This window comes from Drosophila mauritiana, chromosome 2L (assembly GCF_004382145.1).
Source record: "Drosophila mauritiana strain mau12 chromosome 2L, ASM438214v1, whole genome shotgun sequence".
NCBI classification, from domain to species: Eukaryota; Metazoa; Arthropoda; class Insecta; order Diptera; family Drosophilidae; genus Drosophila; species Drosophila mauritiana.
The window spans coordinates 12978665-12997210 of NC_046667.1; the positions used below are offsets into that span (position 1 = coordinate 12978665).

The following is an 18546-nucleotide window of genomic DNA, read 5'->3' on the forward strand; positions in this document are numbered from 1 at the left end:
TAACACGAAAGCGCACACATCAAACACGACTAATAATATATTAAACATTTTTGTTACTTGCGAACAATATTATTTCATTTATGAATATTCTCTTTTGTTTGTCATCAATATTTATTCTTTTACTCAGTTCGTATGCATACGAACGTTCTGCACCTTTAATTAAATATTATTATTTGATACATAAATAAAATATATTTTGTGTTGTACAATTTTATATGCAGTAAACATTTTTAGTAAATAAAGAAGTCAAATCAAAAAACTTGTATTTGTCTGTATACAATATCGATGGCTCTTGAATACATTGCCCATACAAAAATAAAACACTTGTAGAGGTGCAGAGAAGCCAAGTGTAGCAAAACCTTTTCATACTGTTACGTTTTGTTTAAATTCGTTATATGAGTATACTTTATAACATACAATATTTTCATATTTCATAGGTTGGACTTGCTGATCGATGTAACGCCAACTTTAAATTGTTAGCTACTAGCGTTACAATCAACTAACTTTTAACTCTAGATTATATACCGATATTGCATAGTCACATAATTCTAATAGTTTGAAAAGCTATATCAACATTAAATGCATATAAGTATGTTAATAGTTTACGTATTTACTATGAAAAACCTTCAACAGTAAGTTTTTATAGTTGGCATCGAGATAATTTCCATTTGTACAACATATCCCATTTGAGATCAGCAATATAATATGCTTAACAACTGAATATACAATATTTGTTAAAAAATAGCAACAAAACTGGTAGATACATTTTGTAAAGTTATTGTGTACAATATTGCTTGGCTAGGTAACTTTTATATATTTCTCACATACCATTTAAGTGGTTAGATTGTCCACCTGGACTTCCATCAGCTCTTGCACAATGCGATACTCATGACAGTCGGAGCACAGTAGGCGGCCATTCGAACGGTTTGAGCGCTGCGCCTTCTCATGACAAACAATGTGCACTAGTTTGAGATTCTTTAGGGAGAATATTTCTAGAAAGTACTCCAGTACTGAGATATCGACCACTTGCTTCTTATGAAGTGAACACTTTGTCTGCGGATGACTCACAAGTTCTTCCACATTTGCCACAAGTGCGGGAAGGATTGTGCGGCACAGTTCGATTTGGTGGTCCAGATTCCAGACCTGAAACAAAATGAGATTCTCACGCGAAGCGTACGGATTAATAGTGTGCTGCTTTGAGCAGCTGTTGCCATTCTCCGAGTAGGAGCCCTGGCAATAGAAGTCACCCAAGTCGGAACACAAGGAAGTGGACCATTCGTCGAGGATGCAGTTTTCCTTGGTGTATTCCTTAATCACCTGCCTCAGTCTCTTGCTGGGTATCCTGCCAGCGTCTGTTTCCTCCTCGCCCAAGTGCTGCTGCAGGAATTCATGCTTTTGCTTGCAATTCCTGTCAAACATCATGGAGAAAAAGTCGCAACCGATGAGCAGGTATCGAAACTTCTCCAGAACAGAGTTTATCACTTGTCGGGCCTTGGCATTTTGGCGGTACAAAGGATTGCGGGTCATCTCCTCCTTGGCCTTATAGTAGTAGCCGCGCACACGTGTCTGGGCACGTGTGGCCATGGCTTCTTCCTTGGAGTGGAAGCGCTCCTCGCCGCCCGTAAACCACTCCACATGCTCGGCCTTCAAGCTGAGGTGGGCCTTGCTGTTATCCAGGACGCGTCGCTGCTTTTGGTGTTCGTACTCCGTGATCATGCGGCGGAACTTTTCCGGATGCTGTTCGATAAAATCGTAGAAAATGTCGGCAACCTTCAGTAAAGGCGATTGTTGTCGCATCTTCTCAAACTCAAAATCGGCATCTAAAGGAAACCGATTAATTGAGGATCAGTTAAATATTTAAGCTGTAGCTCACCTGTTGTAATGACAGCATCCGGTCCAGACACAATGAACAGCGTCTGGGCGGGTAGACTTTTTAAGTACTCATCGTCGGACACCTCGAAGCCATCAGAAGCCAAATACAAATGTAGCTCAAGAAGCTAAAAGGTAGAAAACGATTTAATTGTAATGCCCTTGACATGGCCGAATTATAACGAGGCCAGGTCGCCCAATTCATGGTTCAGGGGCCTTCAGTTTGTTTTTCATTTTTCTTTTTTTTTTTGCAACGCAAGGACGCTCCATCAACAGGTGGTTAGCTCTACTATACAGGACATGCGCAATGGCATTTACTAGTGGCATTGAAAGAGAGCCAAACAAACGCGGAAGCCACTGCCAGGGACATGGCCTTGAAAATTACCAGGGCCAGGAACTTTCAGCCCATCTGGGTGGGTGTATATTTCGCGCTTCTACGCAGGAGTTTTTCCTGTTTCTTTTTTCTTACCGGGAACTTGCTTTTTGCCTTGGCTATCAGCATTTCCATGGAATTGGCTCCGATTCCATATTTCCTCGTTCGCTCGTTGTCAGTAACCTTGTAGCCACGCATTGGAGCACCTGATGTTCCCCTGGATTCGGATGAGCTCACATCCTTGACAACATCGCCTGTTGTGTGACTGATTTTCTTGTTATTTGAGCTGCTGCGTGTTGTCGGTGACATGATTGCATCTCTAATGTAGCTGAGCATCGTTCTGGCTCATAATAAAGTCAACTTTGGAATGTAGTCCTCGCAGCAAGTTTCCTTTTCGGCGGACAAAGCAAAATAAACCAGCAGAACCATGCATTTTTCGCGCTTCTCAACACTAGATTCTCATTGAAAGATTCTTTAGTTGTGCTGCCATTTTAGCTATAAATTGCAAAAGGCTATGAAGTTATAATAATAATTGATTTTCTCCCGCATTTTGTAATTTACGAACTATTTTTTGTATTTTTATAAATTAATTCAAATTGATTAACATTTTCATTTATCGATACATTAAATAATATGTAAATTTGGAATAAAAAGGAAAATAGCCAAATTAGTAAAATAAAAGTTGAACGGTGCACTTGCCACCACTATTGCCTTCAGTGTTTTGCAGCACTTATGCATCTAGAAACAGCTGTTCGGGTAATCATTTTTTTTTGTTAAAACTTTCTGTGGAAAAACTATAACAAACGTAGTCTTAGTGTACAATGATCTGGGCTGCGGGCTCCGCGTAATCCGCAGCTCGGCCGGAATCGCGTTTTACGATGAATCTACGGCCGCGATGCCGCAAGTGGCTGCCCCTAGCCACCCAGCAACTACGACTGCGGAACCTCAACAGAATTCAGGGATTCAATATTGAGTCCTGGCCGCATGAGAAGTCGCTGGAGCTGGAGGAGCCGGATGATGTGCTCCTCTACTACACACTGCACACGGACAAGGCCAGCGAAGCGTTCTACACCAGCGAAAAGCTGCCGCAGCGTCATCAACAGCAAAAGTGGGCGGAGATTTGTGCGGACGACGAGGCCTGGCGGAAAACCAATGCGCAGTGTGTGTGTGTCAAGGTGTGGAAGCACTATCCGGCGGAAAGAAGAGATGGCCAACCGCCTGAGGTTGAGCTAAGACATAAGGATGTGTTCGGGTAAATAGGAGACTGCTTGCAAATAGAACTCTGCTATCACCTCCCAACTTACTTCCAGAAGATCCCAGTTAACGCCCAGCAGGCTGCCACGCCCTCCTGAACTACTGTTCAGCTGGGGCGTCTACTTCTCCGGCCTTATACCCCTGTCTCCCCTCACCTTGTCCCAGTGCGGACGAAATTGCTTGGTCTTTCAATTGAATGGCGAGCAGTTTGCCTCCCCGTCGATGATAAGCGAGCAGGCCTTGCAGTCGCAGCTGCATTTGCACTACCAAAAGTATGCGGATGAAGAGGAGCTAGAAGAGCCGCAGGATGAGGGCATAAACTCGCCGGTCGTCAGTCGCAGTTCGAGTCCCGTGCTGCGAATGAGTACGATGCGCTATGCACAGCTGAAATGCCAACGGCAGGAGATTCGGCGTAGCAACAACCTCGAGAAGCTTCTCACGTTGCAACGTCTGCAACGATTGCATCAGCAGAAGAGGCGTCAAATGGCCGAGGTTTGCCGAGAAATAGCCCGCCTCAGTGTACACTGTGTGACCAGGAACGAGCTGCGCTTGAAGCCCCGCACGACATCGCTGTCCGGCGACCACTCCGCCCATCAATACCATTCCATGGGCCGCGCCCTGAGCGTGTTGCTCGCCGAGCAGCAGCAGATCGCGCCCCTTACGCTTTATAATGCCCAGCAGCTAACTAGAAGGATCGAAGCGCTAAGCAGTCAACAGCGGCTACTTAAAGCGGAGCGGGAAACGTTTCGCCAACGAAACGAGCGCACCCGTCAACGTCTACAGGAGATGAGAGAACAGCGGGAGGCACAGCAATGGAAGCTCCACAGCCAGCGACATCGACTGGAAAAAGAACGCCTGGAGCTACGAACCCTGGCACCTCAAAATCTGGAACAGCGCGATCAAAAAAGACAAATAGAACGGCAGGTGGGGCCGCGAAATCTAATAACATTTAACAACTATATTAATTAACCTTTTTACCTTTTTAAGGTGGAGCGCCGAATGTCCACACTGGTGTTGGAGCTACAGGAGATCTATAACATCCAGAATGTGGGCGGTCGGCAATTTAGCATCTGCGGCATCGCCTTTCCCCACATGGAGCAATACACGAGCGAGTCACGTCAGGCGGCCAACGCACAGCTCCTGGATAACGTATCGCCGCTGGCAGTGAGTGCGGCACTGAGCTATGTTGCCCATTTGGTGCAGATGTTAGCCATCATTATGGATAGACCTCTGAGGAACCGTATTCTGTACGAGCCATCGAAAGCAAGGATCGTGGATGATATCAAAGAGTTGACGTACACAACAAGAGAGTAAGCACATAGACTAAATATTACCTTTTAGTATCTTATTGTTCCATCTTAGATTTCCTCTGTACACACGCTCCATTTTGCCGTCGCAGCAAACAAAGTATGCCATCTACCTTTTGCGCCAGAATGTTTCGCAGCTGTGCTTCGACATCACGGGCCAGTGCGATCTGCGAAACACTTTTGGCAATCTGCTGGAGCTATTCAGCACTCTTCGCTACATCGAACGAACGCAAAGGGATGAGGTCGACGAACGGGATGGAACTGCAGTTGGAGCTAGCGGTGGAGAAGCACGCTTGGCAAATGGGTTGACGGCGCCGCACCTGTCGCAATCGCACTCTTCGGTCGACATGAATCATGTGCCACTGCCGACTGGCGTCAATGCGGTCAAGGATGCACTGCTCCAGCAGCTGTTGCCGCCGGGTGTGAGTCAGGCACTGGCAATCGAAGGCTATGCGTCAACTCAACGGTAGTCTATTATATATATTTATTAAATGGTAGACAAAATTGAATAATAATATATTGTAATTTTCTTGTAGCATTTGCCGTTCGATGGGGTCCTATTCAGATGGCGAGGATGAGTTTCGCCCGCGACTGGAGCATAACTATTCCAATTCGGACTCCAACATACCCCTGCAAACTGAGCGCAGCTAAGCTAATGCGATTATATCCAAGATAGCATTGTTTAGCGGCTTCAACTCAGCGGATTTCTTGGTATTGGTCGCGTATTGTATACTTTTAAATTATAAAAGTCAATGGTGAAGTATATATGAACGGTAGTCCATTGCGATAATATTATTTTAGTTGTTTAAGATCTCTGTGTAAATTCCCTTTTATTGTTTGTTTGCTAATATAAGCTACGAATAAACATTAAATATTTTATACATGACAAATATTTATTTAATGTTGATGACACACGTTAGAAATACTTGGAAGAGAACAAAAAACGAAGTGGTTACGATGCGGAAACTACTAATCTTTTTTTTTTTTTTGTCTTTATTCAAGTTTGAATTAGGCGCCATAGTGTTGCGAAGTATGCTTGGTCAGTGCTGCAAAACGTTCCGTTCCTTTAACAGTGGTCTGTAAAGCCAGCTGATTAGCATTTGGCCAAAATTATTTCGCTGGCAACTTGCTTCCGGGATTTGAATGTTTTTCGGGCTACATCCGGGCTATTAATAAATTAAAAATGTGCTGTCGAAGCCCCAAACAAGGTCCAAACGTACTGCGATAATCGATTTAATAATTGAAAACGCGGAAAGCCAACAATTCAACGTGCTAAATGTTGTGCATGTGCATATGTGTGTGTGGCCCGGGCCTTGGCCTTTTATTTATCGAATTCGTATCAATTAAATTAAAACGCTGAGCAATAGTAGGCAATTGGTATTTACGGTGACGATTTGGTAGCCGGCCACTGTAGCCACTGATAAGCGGACGACGGGGAATGCCTGTGATTTACGCGTATATATAGTGTGTTTACCCTACCTGTTTACCGCTCAAACAAAAAATAAAAGAATAAAACTCAGGTGTGATAAGCAGCAGCAGTAGTTTACGCCTGGAAATTGCTCAATGGAAACGTGGCAATAAGACTAACTGAGTACCCAGCATTTAATTATTCTGAGATAATATCATTTGAAAGTGAGAGGTAATACTGCATTTCTGGTGCTAATTAGTCAATTCAGGCGCCAAAACTCTCTCTTAATCAAAACTTATTACTTTAAGCTGACTACGCTTGCTCTCTTTTAAGCTCTCTTGGCTTGAAAATGGCTGAGAGCAATGTACCGCTACGAGATTTCGACGAAGAGAGCGAAACGGATTCGGAGACCGAATTGCTCATACGCCGCGATGTACCGAGCGGTAAACAGAACAACAACAACATTAGGGGGCGACGCAAAAGCTCCATGGGCTACAGCGGCGTCGACGCCGGCGCTGGCAGCTCTGCCGCCGGCGGCGGAGGCAGCTTTCTGGGCAATCTCTTCGGATCCAACAGTTTTGGCTCTGCCGCCGGCCAGATACGTTATAGAAATGAGCGGAGTCGCGAGCGCGCCAAACACTCAAACGGTAGCTACAGCAGCATTTCGAAACTGGCGCAATTAACGCACACGTCATCGGGCGGCGCGGGGGCGGGATCGATCGGTGGCGTTGGGGGTGGTAGTGGTGGTGGTGGTGGGAGTGGCAGTGGCACCGGCATTAAAGTAACCACCGGCGATGGCAGTGCAGCGACATCTGGAGGATCTGCTGCCACGGGGGATCTCAGCAATGGCGCTACGCACAGCACAACCGTCATCGATCCGGAAAATGGCTCATCCACGGTCTTCTACCAGCACAATCGGCGGAAAAGCAAGAGTCGCAGCATTGGCAACGTCTGCAAGTTGTGCCTCTGCAGGTGAGTGTGCATTCGGTGCGATCCAGTCGTTACCCTCCAACGGCAACGCTGCGTATGCGCAATATTTCCATTTCACTGCTGCAATAGTTGGCGGCAACAGCTGTTCACTGGCCAGCAAAACATGGGGAATTCAAGTGTTACCTCTAGAAAAAATTGTTAAATGTTTTATATTTTCGCACATCAGCGTTTTTTACTTTTACCACAAAGCATTGAACATTATTAGCACTACAGCACGAAACAACATATTTAATCTATCACATTAAGACCTTGAAAATATGTATATTTCACTACTTTGAAGAAATATTAGCTCTTATCGCTTCATTTTAAATTTCGTGTGAAATAGTTTCGTTTTGTGGCATTTTTAATCTGTGCTGACAACAATAGTTATAAAACTTCTATAAATAATTGAAATGTGTATTAAATATTTGGCAAGAAAAAACATTGACCTTTCTATCGTTGTAGACATTCTATCACTTTCGCAACTCAACAGTTTTAATGGCAAACAAGTTGTTGTTTTCTTTCCGCCACTTGAAATATTTGTTTATTATTTTTTTGGCATGAGCCAAATATCATTGTGTGCTTTCTCAAAACGAGCAGCGTTGTCTTGCAATTTGATGTTCTTCTTAACTTAGAACTTTTACGAAACACATTTCCAAGAAAATAAATTCTAGCCGAATGTGTGAGTTTGTGTGCGCCACACATGTGTGACATACACAATGAATGCAACTGTATATAAAGCATATATGTATGTATGTATGGCATATATATAGCGATTCCAAGATATATTTTTAATTTACCTAATTAGAGAGAACTTTTGAGAAAGGCCGCACATGCGAACAAGCAGACACGTCTGTAAGTGGATCGTAGAAAGAAAATTAAAAACATTTCGGTTTCTGCGCGCCGACAACGGACTGTGCAAATCGATAAACGTGACGACTTGCAAGACTTGGGGCAAAAGATTTTCGACGAATGGAAAATAATAACAAAAACACGGCTATAAATAGTGGCCAAGACGAGCGACTTGGTTGGGTGACAAGGCATAAACGAAACGCAAACATTGCTAGCCATGCTTGCTCCACACCCACTGAGCGAATGTTTTGCTTATTATTTTTTGTTATTCTTTTAGAGTACAAACTCTTGTTGCCGCAAAACTTTGGCCACAAATATCACACACACACACAACACCACCCGTTAGCTGTGCATTTTTAATCGATGTTTGCCGTGCGACTTTAAGCCCAATTGGTGGGCGAACGAAAATAAGAAACATGAACGAAAACGACTCAAGAAGTCACCAAGAAATGCTAAAAATTCGAAAACCAGTTCCTCAGCTGGTTTTGGCCACACAATCATGTATTCAAGGTTTCTAAAAAATACAAACGAGTTGCACACAAGAAGTGAGTCGCTTTAGGGTTTTAAGTTTTTACTTTTTTCGGTCGGACTCTGCTTTCTGTGTTAAAAATTGAAAGTTTCTCTGCCGCCCAATTTCAAATGATTGTAGGATAGATTTGCAGAGTGATATGCTTATTTAAATTTTTAAATGTTCTATGGCAATATATCTGATAGATACACAAGTTTTGACAAAGCGTTTCCTTATGTGAAAATCAGTTTGTCACTTGAATGTGTAAAAAGTAAACATTGACGAATACTGATATAGAAATCGACAAACGTGGGAAAAGGCACTAGCAAGTCAGAATGTCTGGACGCGAGGGCGGTAAGAAGAAGCCTCTGAAGGCGCCAAAGAAGGACTCGAAGAATCTAGACGAGGAGGACATGGCCTTCAAGCAGAAGCAGAAGGAGCAGCAGAAGGCTCTGGAGGCGGCCAAGGCAGGTGCCGCCAAGAAGGGACCTCTTCTCGGCGGTGGGATCAAGAAGTCCGGCAAAAAGTGATACATAGCCACACTTTCATATGCATTCCTTAGCATATTCAAAACACAGCAATGTAGAAATTAAAGTCTTCACGTTATTGTACAGCAAATATTGCAAAAAAAACCTAAAACTTTTGGTGTATATTTGTCTTCATCTCCAAATTCAATGCTTCAATGTCATTTGTGGCCTTTGAAGTGCGTCTTTAACTCGTTATCGCCCACTGACCACGAAAATATCTTGAGGCCTTTACAGATTCAACTTCTCCTCAAGGTTTCCCTAATCAAAGCCTAGCTTTTTTGGGGGCTCTCGAAACTTTTCTCGGGTTTTTCGTTACATTTTGTTGACGCTCAACTCCAATTGCCGCTTCGGTTATATGAGGCTCAAAGATTTCGACAGGCCGATAAGAATTACAAAGTGAGGCGCCAGGCGGCACAGTTGGTTGGTGTGATTGTTGTTGTTGCCACGGTGGCCACTGTGGTGGAACCAGCTCCCCTATGTTCCAAAATATTCCATTACTCTATCAAGTGAAAGAGCTACTGATAACCTACAAAGCCAGTAACTTGTATTATTTACTTAATTTCACATAAATATATAAAATATTACAGTGAAATTTTGAAACCTGTTCAATAATTTGCTAAATTCTCGAATCAATCACACTTAAGCTAATTGTAATGGCTACAACGAAAGCCATTACCAACAGCTGACAAAAAAACTTTTCCCAAGCTTTTTTCACTTAGCCGCATGCAAATTAGTGCGCCACGCCCCCCAACCGCCCTGGCCGCCCCCGCGGACGCCACAAACTGTCAATGGTAACGCCTAATGTTATTATTTTCTAGTCGCCGTTAGCTGTTTATCTAGTTGCGAATGCAAATGGCTGGGAACCGAAAAAAGCCATGGCAAAACCGGGGCTTGTTGGCTTGAGCGGTGAAATGCCTCAACGATTGACGCCCGCAACTTGGCCTGGCATTGTTTTCCACCCACCGGCAATGTGGGTTAATAACCAAAAGGCAGAAGGCAGAAGGCGGCGCAAGTCACACTATTCATGGCTCACCTCATTCCAATCCGGTTACCCGTGAAAGGGTATATTGTACACGTGCTAGCGTTCCACTCCCGTCCGAATAACCAACCATATTTGCCTTTTTCCGCAATCTCCATATGTGCATATGGTACATATAGCGAACCGATATGTACTCATTCGCTTTTCAAAAATATTTAATAATATATTATCGTTAGCCAAAGTGGCAGTTCATTTGAGGATTTTTAAAAATTTCCGGCATGTAAGCTCAAGAAACTGGAACAAAATAATAAGTAATCCATAAAATATTTATGTACAAATGTACAAATATTTATGTACTAATGAGTAAAGCAACCGTGTGATTTAGAAAAATAATATTTTTAAATAATTTACATTTTTATACCCCTTACTCGTTGAATTTAAGCTGCTATGACTGTAAATTAATTTATTTCAGGATCTCAAAGCCCGATAGCTACAAAAATAATATAATAATAATAATAATAATAATAATAATAATATTTATTTATTTAAAAAATAAAAAATAACTCAAATTTCTCGCTATAGGTAATTTGAAACACATTTCTGAGCCCTCAAATATTTAGTTTACTCGTGAAAAAACTCGTAAATAGTTTTCTTTGTGACACACAGCCGATAAATGAAAATGGTTGAAGAAGTTTAATGGCATGAGCAATGAGTAATGCATAAATTACACAAATCATGTACTCATTGTACTTACAGAAAACTATATCAGTGAAAAATAGTTTTTCCCCTGACGGCTTCGTTGCATTTTATGTTTGATAAGCCAGCTTTTCGGTTAATAAAATGTTTTTCCTAATGAGTTCTTTTCGATTTTGACATGCATTAATTTTCAGCTCTTACCAACGAAATAATAAGTAATATTATTGTTTTGATCTGGGTCAAAGATAAAGCATTGCTATCAAGCCACAGACAACAGAACTGATAAGAATATTTATCTTATACCGTCGTTTGAAGGATTTTCATTCGATGTAATAATATGTCATTTATATACATATGTACATAGCTCTATTATTTTTATATATACCATATTAAAATATAAAGAAACTCAGTTGAAGTCTATGAATTATTAGTGTAAAAAGTGCATTTTTCAATCATTAAAAATGTGAGACTAAAACGGTTTTAACTTTTTTCGAAAACTTTAAATCTTGCAGTTTATAGAGCCGGAAATGTGCACACTTGCACAAATCTCGATAATAGCAGCTGGTTAAATATATAATTAATAGGAAAGGCGGAAAACAATATTTGGTTGAGAAGCAGCATGGAATCCAAACTGCTGAGGTCTACAATTCGTTTTGAAATTTCCAGTTAATTACTCAGAACGAGACGAATTGCGGCAATTGTTTGTTATGGCCGCTGCAATTGTTGACGATTGCATTTCAATTCAGTGGGTAGACAGGATGAGATACCTCAGCTGAATCGCAGTTCGGCTGATAAGCGAGCCTCTAAAATAGGCGAAAATATACACTAAAAACGCATCTAGGCGTATTTAACGAGCGTGACACACATCGGGATTATGGCGGAGCCACAAGGCTTCGGCGGCAAAAGCGCTGACTTTGAAGTGCAGCATGAGTCACACAGGTGAGCTAATTCTGCTGGCCCTTTTGTTTTGTCTGTTGCTGCGGCAGACTGGTCGTTGAACTTTCCCTTAAGCATTTTTGGCAACTTTTTCTTATGAGATCATGACACGAAATCGTCTGGCCAACGAATGTGTGTGTTCTATTGACAAAACTTCGAAGCGCGCTCCTATTCGCACACGTCTAGCGCAAGCAGCCAAATAGAATGGTCGTAAAGAAGAAAAAAAATGCTGTAGAAAAACCAGTTCGCTCGTGGGCAAACAAATAAGAGGAGCAGCACATCGCTAGTGCTGATCTAAGCAGCTGAAGCGTAGACAACTTGCAAGAGCTTATTTAATTAACATCCGAGTGCTAACGAAAGCGACGAGAAGACCTGTTGAGTGAGCAATAAACGTGTCATAAAGATCCCCAAGCGGCAGACGGCTCATTTGAATTTGGCGCTCTAAGTTAGAGCGTTGCCAGATTTGGGTAACAAACTCTAATGGCAGCGCTGGCGAACGACAAGCATATAGTTGTCACTTTCCCCCTTATTGATTTCTATAGAATCGCAAAAACAGGGCTGTTAAACGCGCAGACGACGCAGTTTTCATACGGAATTTTCACTTTTTCATTTGTTTTGTGCATAAGAATTTTGCATAACACGCACTTTTATTACTCGGATTGCTCTGTGAATGCGTGTGCCATGAGCCGCGCCTGTGAGAATGTGAAAAGGACCGAAGCAAAACATCGATTTGAAGTGCCAGCTGCAACTGCTGAGAACAAAAGCTGCACAAGACTACATAAATAATTTCGGGAATATCAAATAAGTGCGAATCTCGGCCAGCAAAAATGGATGATGCCACCTCCCAGAACTCGGCTGCAACGCCCATGACGCGCGAGAACATTCCGTTGCTGAATCGCCAGCGAAATCGCTGGTATCTGTTTAGGTGTGAATCATACATAGGCCCAATTAAGTGTGCCATTTGCTTATCAGCTTTTTTTTGCTTACTTATACTTAATAGGAGGATGCAGTATAAATATACATATATGCACTATACTACAGTTACTCTCTTTCTAATACAAAGCCTGGCTTTCCACCTCCCACTCGCACTCTCTCTCTCTCTCTCTCTCACTCACTAACACCCACACACAAATGCATATACACGATTAACCTTTATTGTTGTTTTCTGAATTTTCACTTTTATTTTTTTTTTTATTCGAGTTCTTATTATTGATTTTCCACCCAAGGTCGTCTCCTCAATATGTATGTCTGTAGCTCACAGACTTTGTGATTGAAATTTAAATTCGCTGGGCAGAGCACTTGCTACCAAATAGGGATTTCCCATCAGAATATGAATATTATAGATTCAATAACGGTTGGAAGTGCCTTAAAAGGTTTACCATTCGTGGGAATTAAATTAAATATGCAAGTCAATGGTTACAAATGACATATTCGAGCGTTATTAATGATAATTCATCAATCTAAATTGTTTTTAAACTGTTTTTTGTATGACGTGACACATAATCACTTTATTATAATATTATTTAATAATATTAAAAGGTTTCATAAGCAAGGCCTAGTTTTGATACACCCCCTTCTTTTCGTTATGTTTCGAACTATATACAAAATTCTATGTAAACCAGTAAAGATTGAATGACTAAAGCTTGAACCTCGTAGGCCGTGCTCGTCATATATTTGATTGTAAAACTAAGAGGGTTGTATAATGACTGGAAATATTGGCCGGAAGGATGTTTCTGGCTCACATTCTTACCGAAGGCGCCGTGGTACTGATCCTCGTCTGTCTTTACAGCTGCTGGCGAAAATGGTTCCGGCCACGGGAGCTGAGAGCCCGCACCGTAAATCTCGGACGGGTCAATACGGAGAAGTTCCCACCGAACGAGATCCGGAACCAGAAGTACAACTTCATCACCTTCCTGCCGCTGGTGCTGTTCGAGCAGTTTCGCTTCTTCCTCAACCTGTACTTCCTGCTGATGGCGCTGTCGCAGTTCATTCCGGACATCCGGATCGGCTACCCGTACACCTACTGGGGTCCGCTCGGCTTCGTGCTGATGGTCACCATTTGTCGAGAGGCGGTCGACGATCTGCGTCGCCATCAGCGGGATCACGAGGTAAACTCGCAGAAGTACAAGAGACTGTCGGCCACCAACATCAGCGGCTACGAGATGGTTCCCAGCTCCAAGCTGAAGGTCGGTGACGTCATAATCGTGGAAAAAAACGAGCGCGTGCCAGCGGATTTGATCCTGCTGCGCACCAGCGATCGCAGCGGATCGGTATTCGTTCGTACGGATCAACTGGATGGAGAGACGGACTGGAAACCACGTCTTGCAGTTCCGTATACTCAAAAACTCAGTCGAGATTCGGAGCTACACAGCATCGATGCCAGTTTTTACGTGGAGAAGCCACAGAACGACATTCACAGCTTCATCGCCACCTTCTGCATGGCAGACGGCAGCGAAGACACCGGTCTCAGTGTGGAGAATACTCTGTGGGCCAACACCGTCGTAGCCGCAGGTACAGCCACAGGAATTGTCATATATACTGGCTGCGAAACGCGCAGCGTGATGAATAACTCACAGCCAAGGTCCAAAGTTGGACTGCTAGACATGGAGATTAACGGATTGACTAAGGTAAGAGCGTAAATTTGTATTGGTATTACAAAGATTCTGTTTTGGTACTATTTCAAACTCAATCGGGTTTTCCTCTCTACAGGTTCTGTTCTGCGCCGTGCTTGGACTGTCGCTAGTCATGATGATGCTTAAGGGTTTCGGCGGTCCTTGGTATAGATACATGTTCCGCTTCGTTCTGCTCTTCTCCTACATAATTCCAATCAGTCTGCGTGTCAATTTGGACATGGGAAAGGCGTTCTACTCATGGCAAATGCAAAACGACTCGAACATCCAGGGAACTGTAGTGAGGTCGACCACCATACCCGAGGAATTGGGACGAATCTCTTATGTTTTGACCGACAAGACGGGCACACTCACACAAAACGAGATGGTGTTCAAGAAGATCCACTTGGGCATTGTATCGCACGATGCAGACACTTTCCATCACATTGGTCAGATGATACAGAAGCTATCAGGAAACATTCTGCAACAGCAGCAGGGTAGTTTATCGAGCTCGAGCAGCGGCGGAGAGTCGAACAAGCCAATGATGTTTGGCAACAGGATGCGTCGCCCGGAGGGATGGCGGGAATGGGAGGCGGTGCGAGCACTGGCCCTGTGCCACAATGTTACACCGGTAAGCGATGACGAGGACAACCGATCCGTGTCCACGGCATCGACGGTTACCGGCGGTAACAACTCGCCAACCAAATCTGTGATAAACATCGAGGCACCTGGCAGTACGGACACAGAGCATCAGTATCAAGCTGCGTCTCCAGACGAGATTGCACTAGTAAAGTGGACTGAGCAGGTGGGACTGACCCTGATTGCCAGGGATCTCAACACGATGACGTTGCAGGTGAAGACCCCCAGCGAAGACAGTAAGTATTTGCATAAATCAATCATAATCAGGTGCTTATTTTGTTTTTCCTTTTTTTCTAGATGACATACTTCTGCACTATCAAATCTTGCAGCTTTTCCCATTCACCAGCGAGAGCAAGCGCATGGGAATTATAGTGCGTGAGAGCAAAACGGGTCAGATAACGTTCTATCTGAAGGGTGCCGACGTGGTTATGTCTAGCATTGTGCAGTACAACGACTGGCTTAGCGAGGAGTCAGGAAACATGGCTAGGGAGGGTCTTCGCACTCTTGTTGTGGCTAAGAAGGTTCTCACCGAGGAACAGTACTCTGACTTTGAGACGCGCTACAATGCTGCACGACTGAGCATTACTGATCGTGTCGCCAAAGTGGCGGCAGTCACTGAATCCCTTGAGCGTGAACTGGAACTGCTCTGTTTGACAGGAGTAGAGGATCGTCTGCAGGAGAACGTACGACCAACGCTGGAGCTACTGCGCAATGCCGGAGTTCGCGTTTGGATGCTAACTGGCGACAAGCTGGAGACTGCTTGCTGTATTGCCAAGTCCTCACAGCTGATTGGCCGGAACCAGGGACTCCATGTTTTGCGTTCCGTAAAGACGCGTACCGATGCTCACCAGGAGCTGAATAGCTTCCGGCGTAAGCAGGGTCATGCACTGGTCATCTCAGGCGAATCCCTCGAGGTTTGCCTGCAGTATTACAGACCAGAGTTCCTGGAGCTGGCCACGGCCTCACCGGCCGTCGTTTGCTGTCGCTGCTCGCCCACACAGAAAGCACAGGTGGTGGCCCTCATCCAAAAGCACACAGGCAAACGAACCTGTGCCGTGGGTGACGGTGGCAACGATGTCAGCATGATTCAGCAGGCGGACGCTGGAGTTGGAATTGAAGGACGCGAGGGAAGACAAGCCTCGCTGGCCGGTGATTTCAGCATTCCGCAGTTCTCGCACATCGCCAAGCTTTTGCTTATCCACGGTCGCAGGAGCTACAAGCGATCGGCGGCACTATCCCAGTTTGTTATCCACCGCGGCTTGATCATAACCACATTGCAGGCGGTCTTCTCAGCGGTATTCTACCTCAGCTCGGTTGCTTTGTATCAGGGCTTTCTCATGGTCGGTTACTCGACGCTGTACACTATGTTCCCGGTGTTCTCATTGGTGCTGGATCAGGATATCACATCGGAGACGGCCGTCACATACCCAGAGCTTTACAAGGATTTGTCAAAGGGACGCAGTCTAAGCTACAAGACCTTCTTTATATGGGTACTAATCAGCATATACCAAGGCGGCGTTATCATGTACGGAGCATTAATACTCTTTGTGGACGAGTTTATCCACATTGTGGCGATCAGTTTCTCGGCATTAATCATGACTGAGCTCATCATGGTGGCACTCACCGTGCGTACTTGGCATAGGTGGGTTTTGTAAACTGTATTTAATCTTTATTGTGTTATTAACGTTGCTGCTTTGATCCCAGGTTAATGGTGCTAGCGGAACTATTCAGTTTAGCGCTTTATCTCATTTCATTGGCCGTGTTACATGAGTATTTCGGTACGTAAATCGTAAATTCTGCCAATGAGAATATAATAATATTTCTGTTCTTTTCAGACTGGGAGTTTATTTGGTCGTATGATTTTCTGTGGAAGGTTTCTCTCATCACGCTGGTCTCCTGCTTACCATTGTACATAATCAAGTTCTTGCGTAAGAAATGTTCGCCGCCCTCTTACTTGAAGCTCTCTTAGATGGCGGCCTGGCAAATGAAATACAAATTACAAATTATCCTGACTATAATTTCCATTTAGTTCTGTTCACAATTTAAACTTTCTTTGTTATTTACCACTTGATGCGTTGTTATTTTAACTTGGCAGCCATCCCACAACTATTCTTTGTTTTGCCAATACCCGCACCAATCCCAAATATACGTGATATCAGGTTAAACTTCCCATCTTCGACACTACACTTTTCTCTATGGTATTTTTGTTTAATTTTTAAACTCACACAAAATACAAAAGATGAAGTGATTCGATAATTGTAATTTAAATCAAACCGATTCTTATTTGTAAGCGTGAGGCGTAAAAGTTTTAAAATATCCTTCAGTTTTGTATACCTGTGTGTATTTGATTAATATTTAAGTCGCAAAAACCAAATTATGTTACTAATTATTTAAAGATAAAATAAATTAATAATAACTGTAACTATGACTAATAATGAAATCAATTACCATGGTATAAGAATTAAAATGTAAAACAAAAAATATAGATTTTGTATAAGGACTTAGAAATTGCATTGCATTGTGTAATAATAATTATAAATAAATATATACATATATTAATTAATTAAAGAGGAAATTTGGTGTGTATTACTGGGGGATTTACTTACAAGAAGCTCGTTCATGAGATACAAAAATCAACGCAGATATTTTTGTATTGTACATTTTTTATTTACCATTTTGCTTGACATTTTGTTTCTGTTTATTACTAATTCACAATTCTTTGCTTGAAATACATAATAATTTTAATAATATATTTTATTATGCATGTACGCACATACAAACATACTTACGTACGTAAGTTAATGAATTTTGTGTTCTCTCTTGTCGGTAATATAATAGTTTAGCTTTTGCTATGCTCTTAAAATGCATGACATCCATTAGCGTTTACACTTTCATGGTTTTTCTAACAATTAATTATTTTCTTGTTTCGTTACTTGGTTGTTAATTGCTTAGCAAAACTTCGACTCATTATAGGTTGAAATGATGAAGCATTGTTTTACGATTTTGCTTAAATGCGCAGAAATACTTTTGAAGTAAACAATTTTGTTTGTATTTTATTTCCTCAAATTTCACAACATTGAAATTTTATTTCTTCATCAACACATGTAGTTTTATTTGTTAAGATTTATTCTTGGTGTGCTTTGTTAATAACATTTTGATTTTCTTTGTATACTCGCAGCAATTTGCCATCCGCTAATACTGAATTCTGTTGAGCCTTTCGTGTACTACTACCTGGTGAGCCAACTCATTGCCAAGAACTCAACTGAGCCGTTTAGTTCAACTTTTATGTCGGTGTATAAAAGTGTCGTCCAATCGTTTTGGTTTCTTAAAGCTTTTCCATTTCCTCATTTGTTCAATCAACAATTTCAATTCTAATTCTCAACTTGGGTACAGAGAGCTGAGCTACTTTTCGAAGGGTATGGGGGATGTATATATTTGGGATAAATATTTTTGTAGACATATGTATGCACGTGTGTGTTGAAATCGGTTCTCATAATCGTTCACTTCTAATTTACTAAAAATCTACAAAATATAATATTTGAATTTTTCCTCTGCTAAATATATTCTGCATATACATACGTTATAGTGATTGTTTAACATTTTTACATTTTTTTTTAATG

General features: G+C 42.5%; 4 protein-coding genes across 6 annotated transcripts; 3 read left to right on the forward strand and 1 right to left on the reverse strand.

The window, feature by feature from the left end:
- Positions 1-19: 19 nt before the first annotated feature.
- On the reverse strand, positions 20-2578 carry LOC117144268 (DNA fragmentation factor subunit beta). Its single transcript, XM_033309408.1, has 3 exons — positions 2339-2578; positions 1874-1997; positions 20-1820 (listed from the first exon to the last, which is right to left on the reverse strand). Exons 1-3 carry the CDS (start codon positions 2576-2578, stop codon positions 832-834), a joined length of 1353 nt encoding a protein of 450 aa, XP_033165299.1. The 3' UTR covers positions 20-831.
- Positions 2579-2985: 407 nt separating this feature from the next.
- On the forward strand, positions 2986-5684 carry LOC117148476 (UV radiation resistance-associated gene protein). 2 transcript variants are annotated; one of them, XM_033315854.1, is made up of 5 exons: positions 2986-3494; positions 3553-4420; positions 4484-4806; positions 4859-5269; positions 5340-5684. In XM_033315854.1, the coding sequence occupies exons 1-5, from the start codon at positions 3121-3123 to the stop codon at positions 5452-5454; spliced, it is 2091 nt and encodes a 696-aa protein (XP_033171745.1). In that variant the 5' UTR covers positions 2986-3120; the 3' UTR covers positions 5455-5684. The 2 variants fall into 2 exon arrangements, with proteins under 2 accessions (XP_033171745.1, XP_033171754.1); XM_033315863.1 differs by having other exon boundaries at positions 3556-4420.
- Positions 5685-6560: 876 nt separating this feature from the next.
- LOC117136257 (probable phospholipid-transporting ATPase IIB) lies at positions 6561-17418 on the forward strand. 2 transcript variants are annotated; one of them, XM_033297074.1, is made up of 6 exons: positions 6561-7183; positions 13468-14305; positions 14388-15162; positions 15224-16568; positions 16631-16704; positions 16762-17418. In XM_033297074.1, exons 1-6 carry the CDS (start codon positions 6561-6563, stop codon positions 16893-16895), a joined length of 3789 nt encoding a protein of 1262 aa, XP_033152965.1. In that variant the 3' UTR covers positions 16896-17418. The 2 variants fall into 2 exon arrangements, with proteins under 2 accessions (XP_033152965.1, XP_033152973.1); XM_033297082.1 differs by lacking the exon at positions 6561-7183 and adding an exon at positions 12224-12603 and having other exon boundaries at positions 16762-16895.
- LOC117136269 (translation machinery-associated protein 7 homolog) lies at positions 8750-9585 on the forward strand. The gene has a single exon (XM_033297096.1). It carries the CDS (start codon positions 8876-8878, stop codon positions 9068-9070), a length of 195 nt encoding a protein of 64 aa, XP_033152987.1. The 5' UTR covers positions 8750-8875; the 3' UTR covers positions 9071-9585.
- Positions 17419-18546: the final 1128 nt, after the last annotated feature.

Bases quoted from the DNA above. Each gene is read 5' to 3' on its own strand.
- LOC117144268 (XM_033309408.1), bottom strand. From the start codon at position 2,578: ATGCTCAGCTACATTAGAGATGCAATCATGTCACCGACAACACGCAGC. The intron at 1,998-2,338 runs GTAAGAAAAAAG...TCTACCTTTTAG, and splicing joins AGGCAAAAAGCAAGTTCCCG to CTTCTTGAGCTACATTTGTA. The intron at 1,821-1,873 runs GTGAGCTACAGC...GGTTTCCTTTAG, and splicing joins GGATGCTGTCATTACAACAG to ATGCCGATTTTGAGTTTGAG.
- LOC117148476 (XM_033315854.1), top strand. From the start codon at position 3,121: ATGAATCTACGGCCGCGATGCCGCAAGTGGCTGCCCCTAGCCACCCAG. The intron at 4,807-4,858 runs GTAAGCACATAG...GTTCCATCTTAG, and splicing joins TTGACGTACACAACAAGAGA to ATTTCCTCTGTACACACGCT. The intron at 5,270-5,339 runs GTAGTCTATTAT...ATTTTCTTGTAG, and splicing joins GGCTATGCGTCAACTCAACG to CATTTGCCGTTCGATGGGGT.
- LOC117136257 (XM_033297074.1), top strand. From the start codon at position 6,561: ATGGCTGAGAGCAATGTACCGCTACGAGATTTCGACGAAGAGAGCGAA. The intron at 14,306-14,387 runs GTAAGAGCGTAA...TCCTCTCTACAG, and splicing joins AGATTAACGGATTGACTAAG to GTTCTGTTCTGCGCCGTGCT. The intron at 15,163-15,223 runs GTAAGTATTTGC...CTTTTTTTCTAG, and splicing joins GAAGACCCCCAGCGAAGACA to ATGACATACTTCTGCACTAT.
- LOC117136269 (XM_033297096.1), top strand. From the start codon at position 8,876: ATGTCTGGACGCGAGGGCGGTAAGAAGAAGCCTCTGAAGGCGCCAAAG.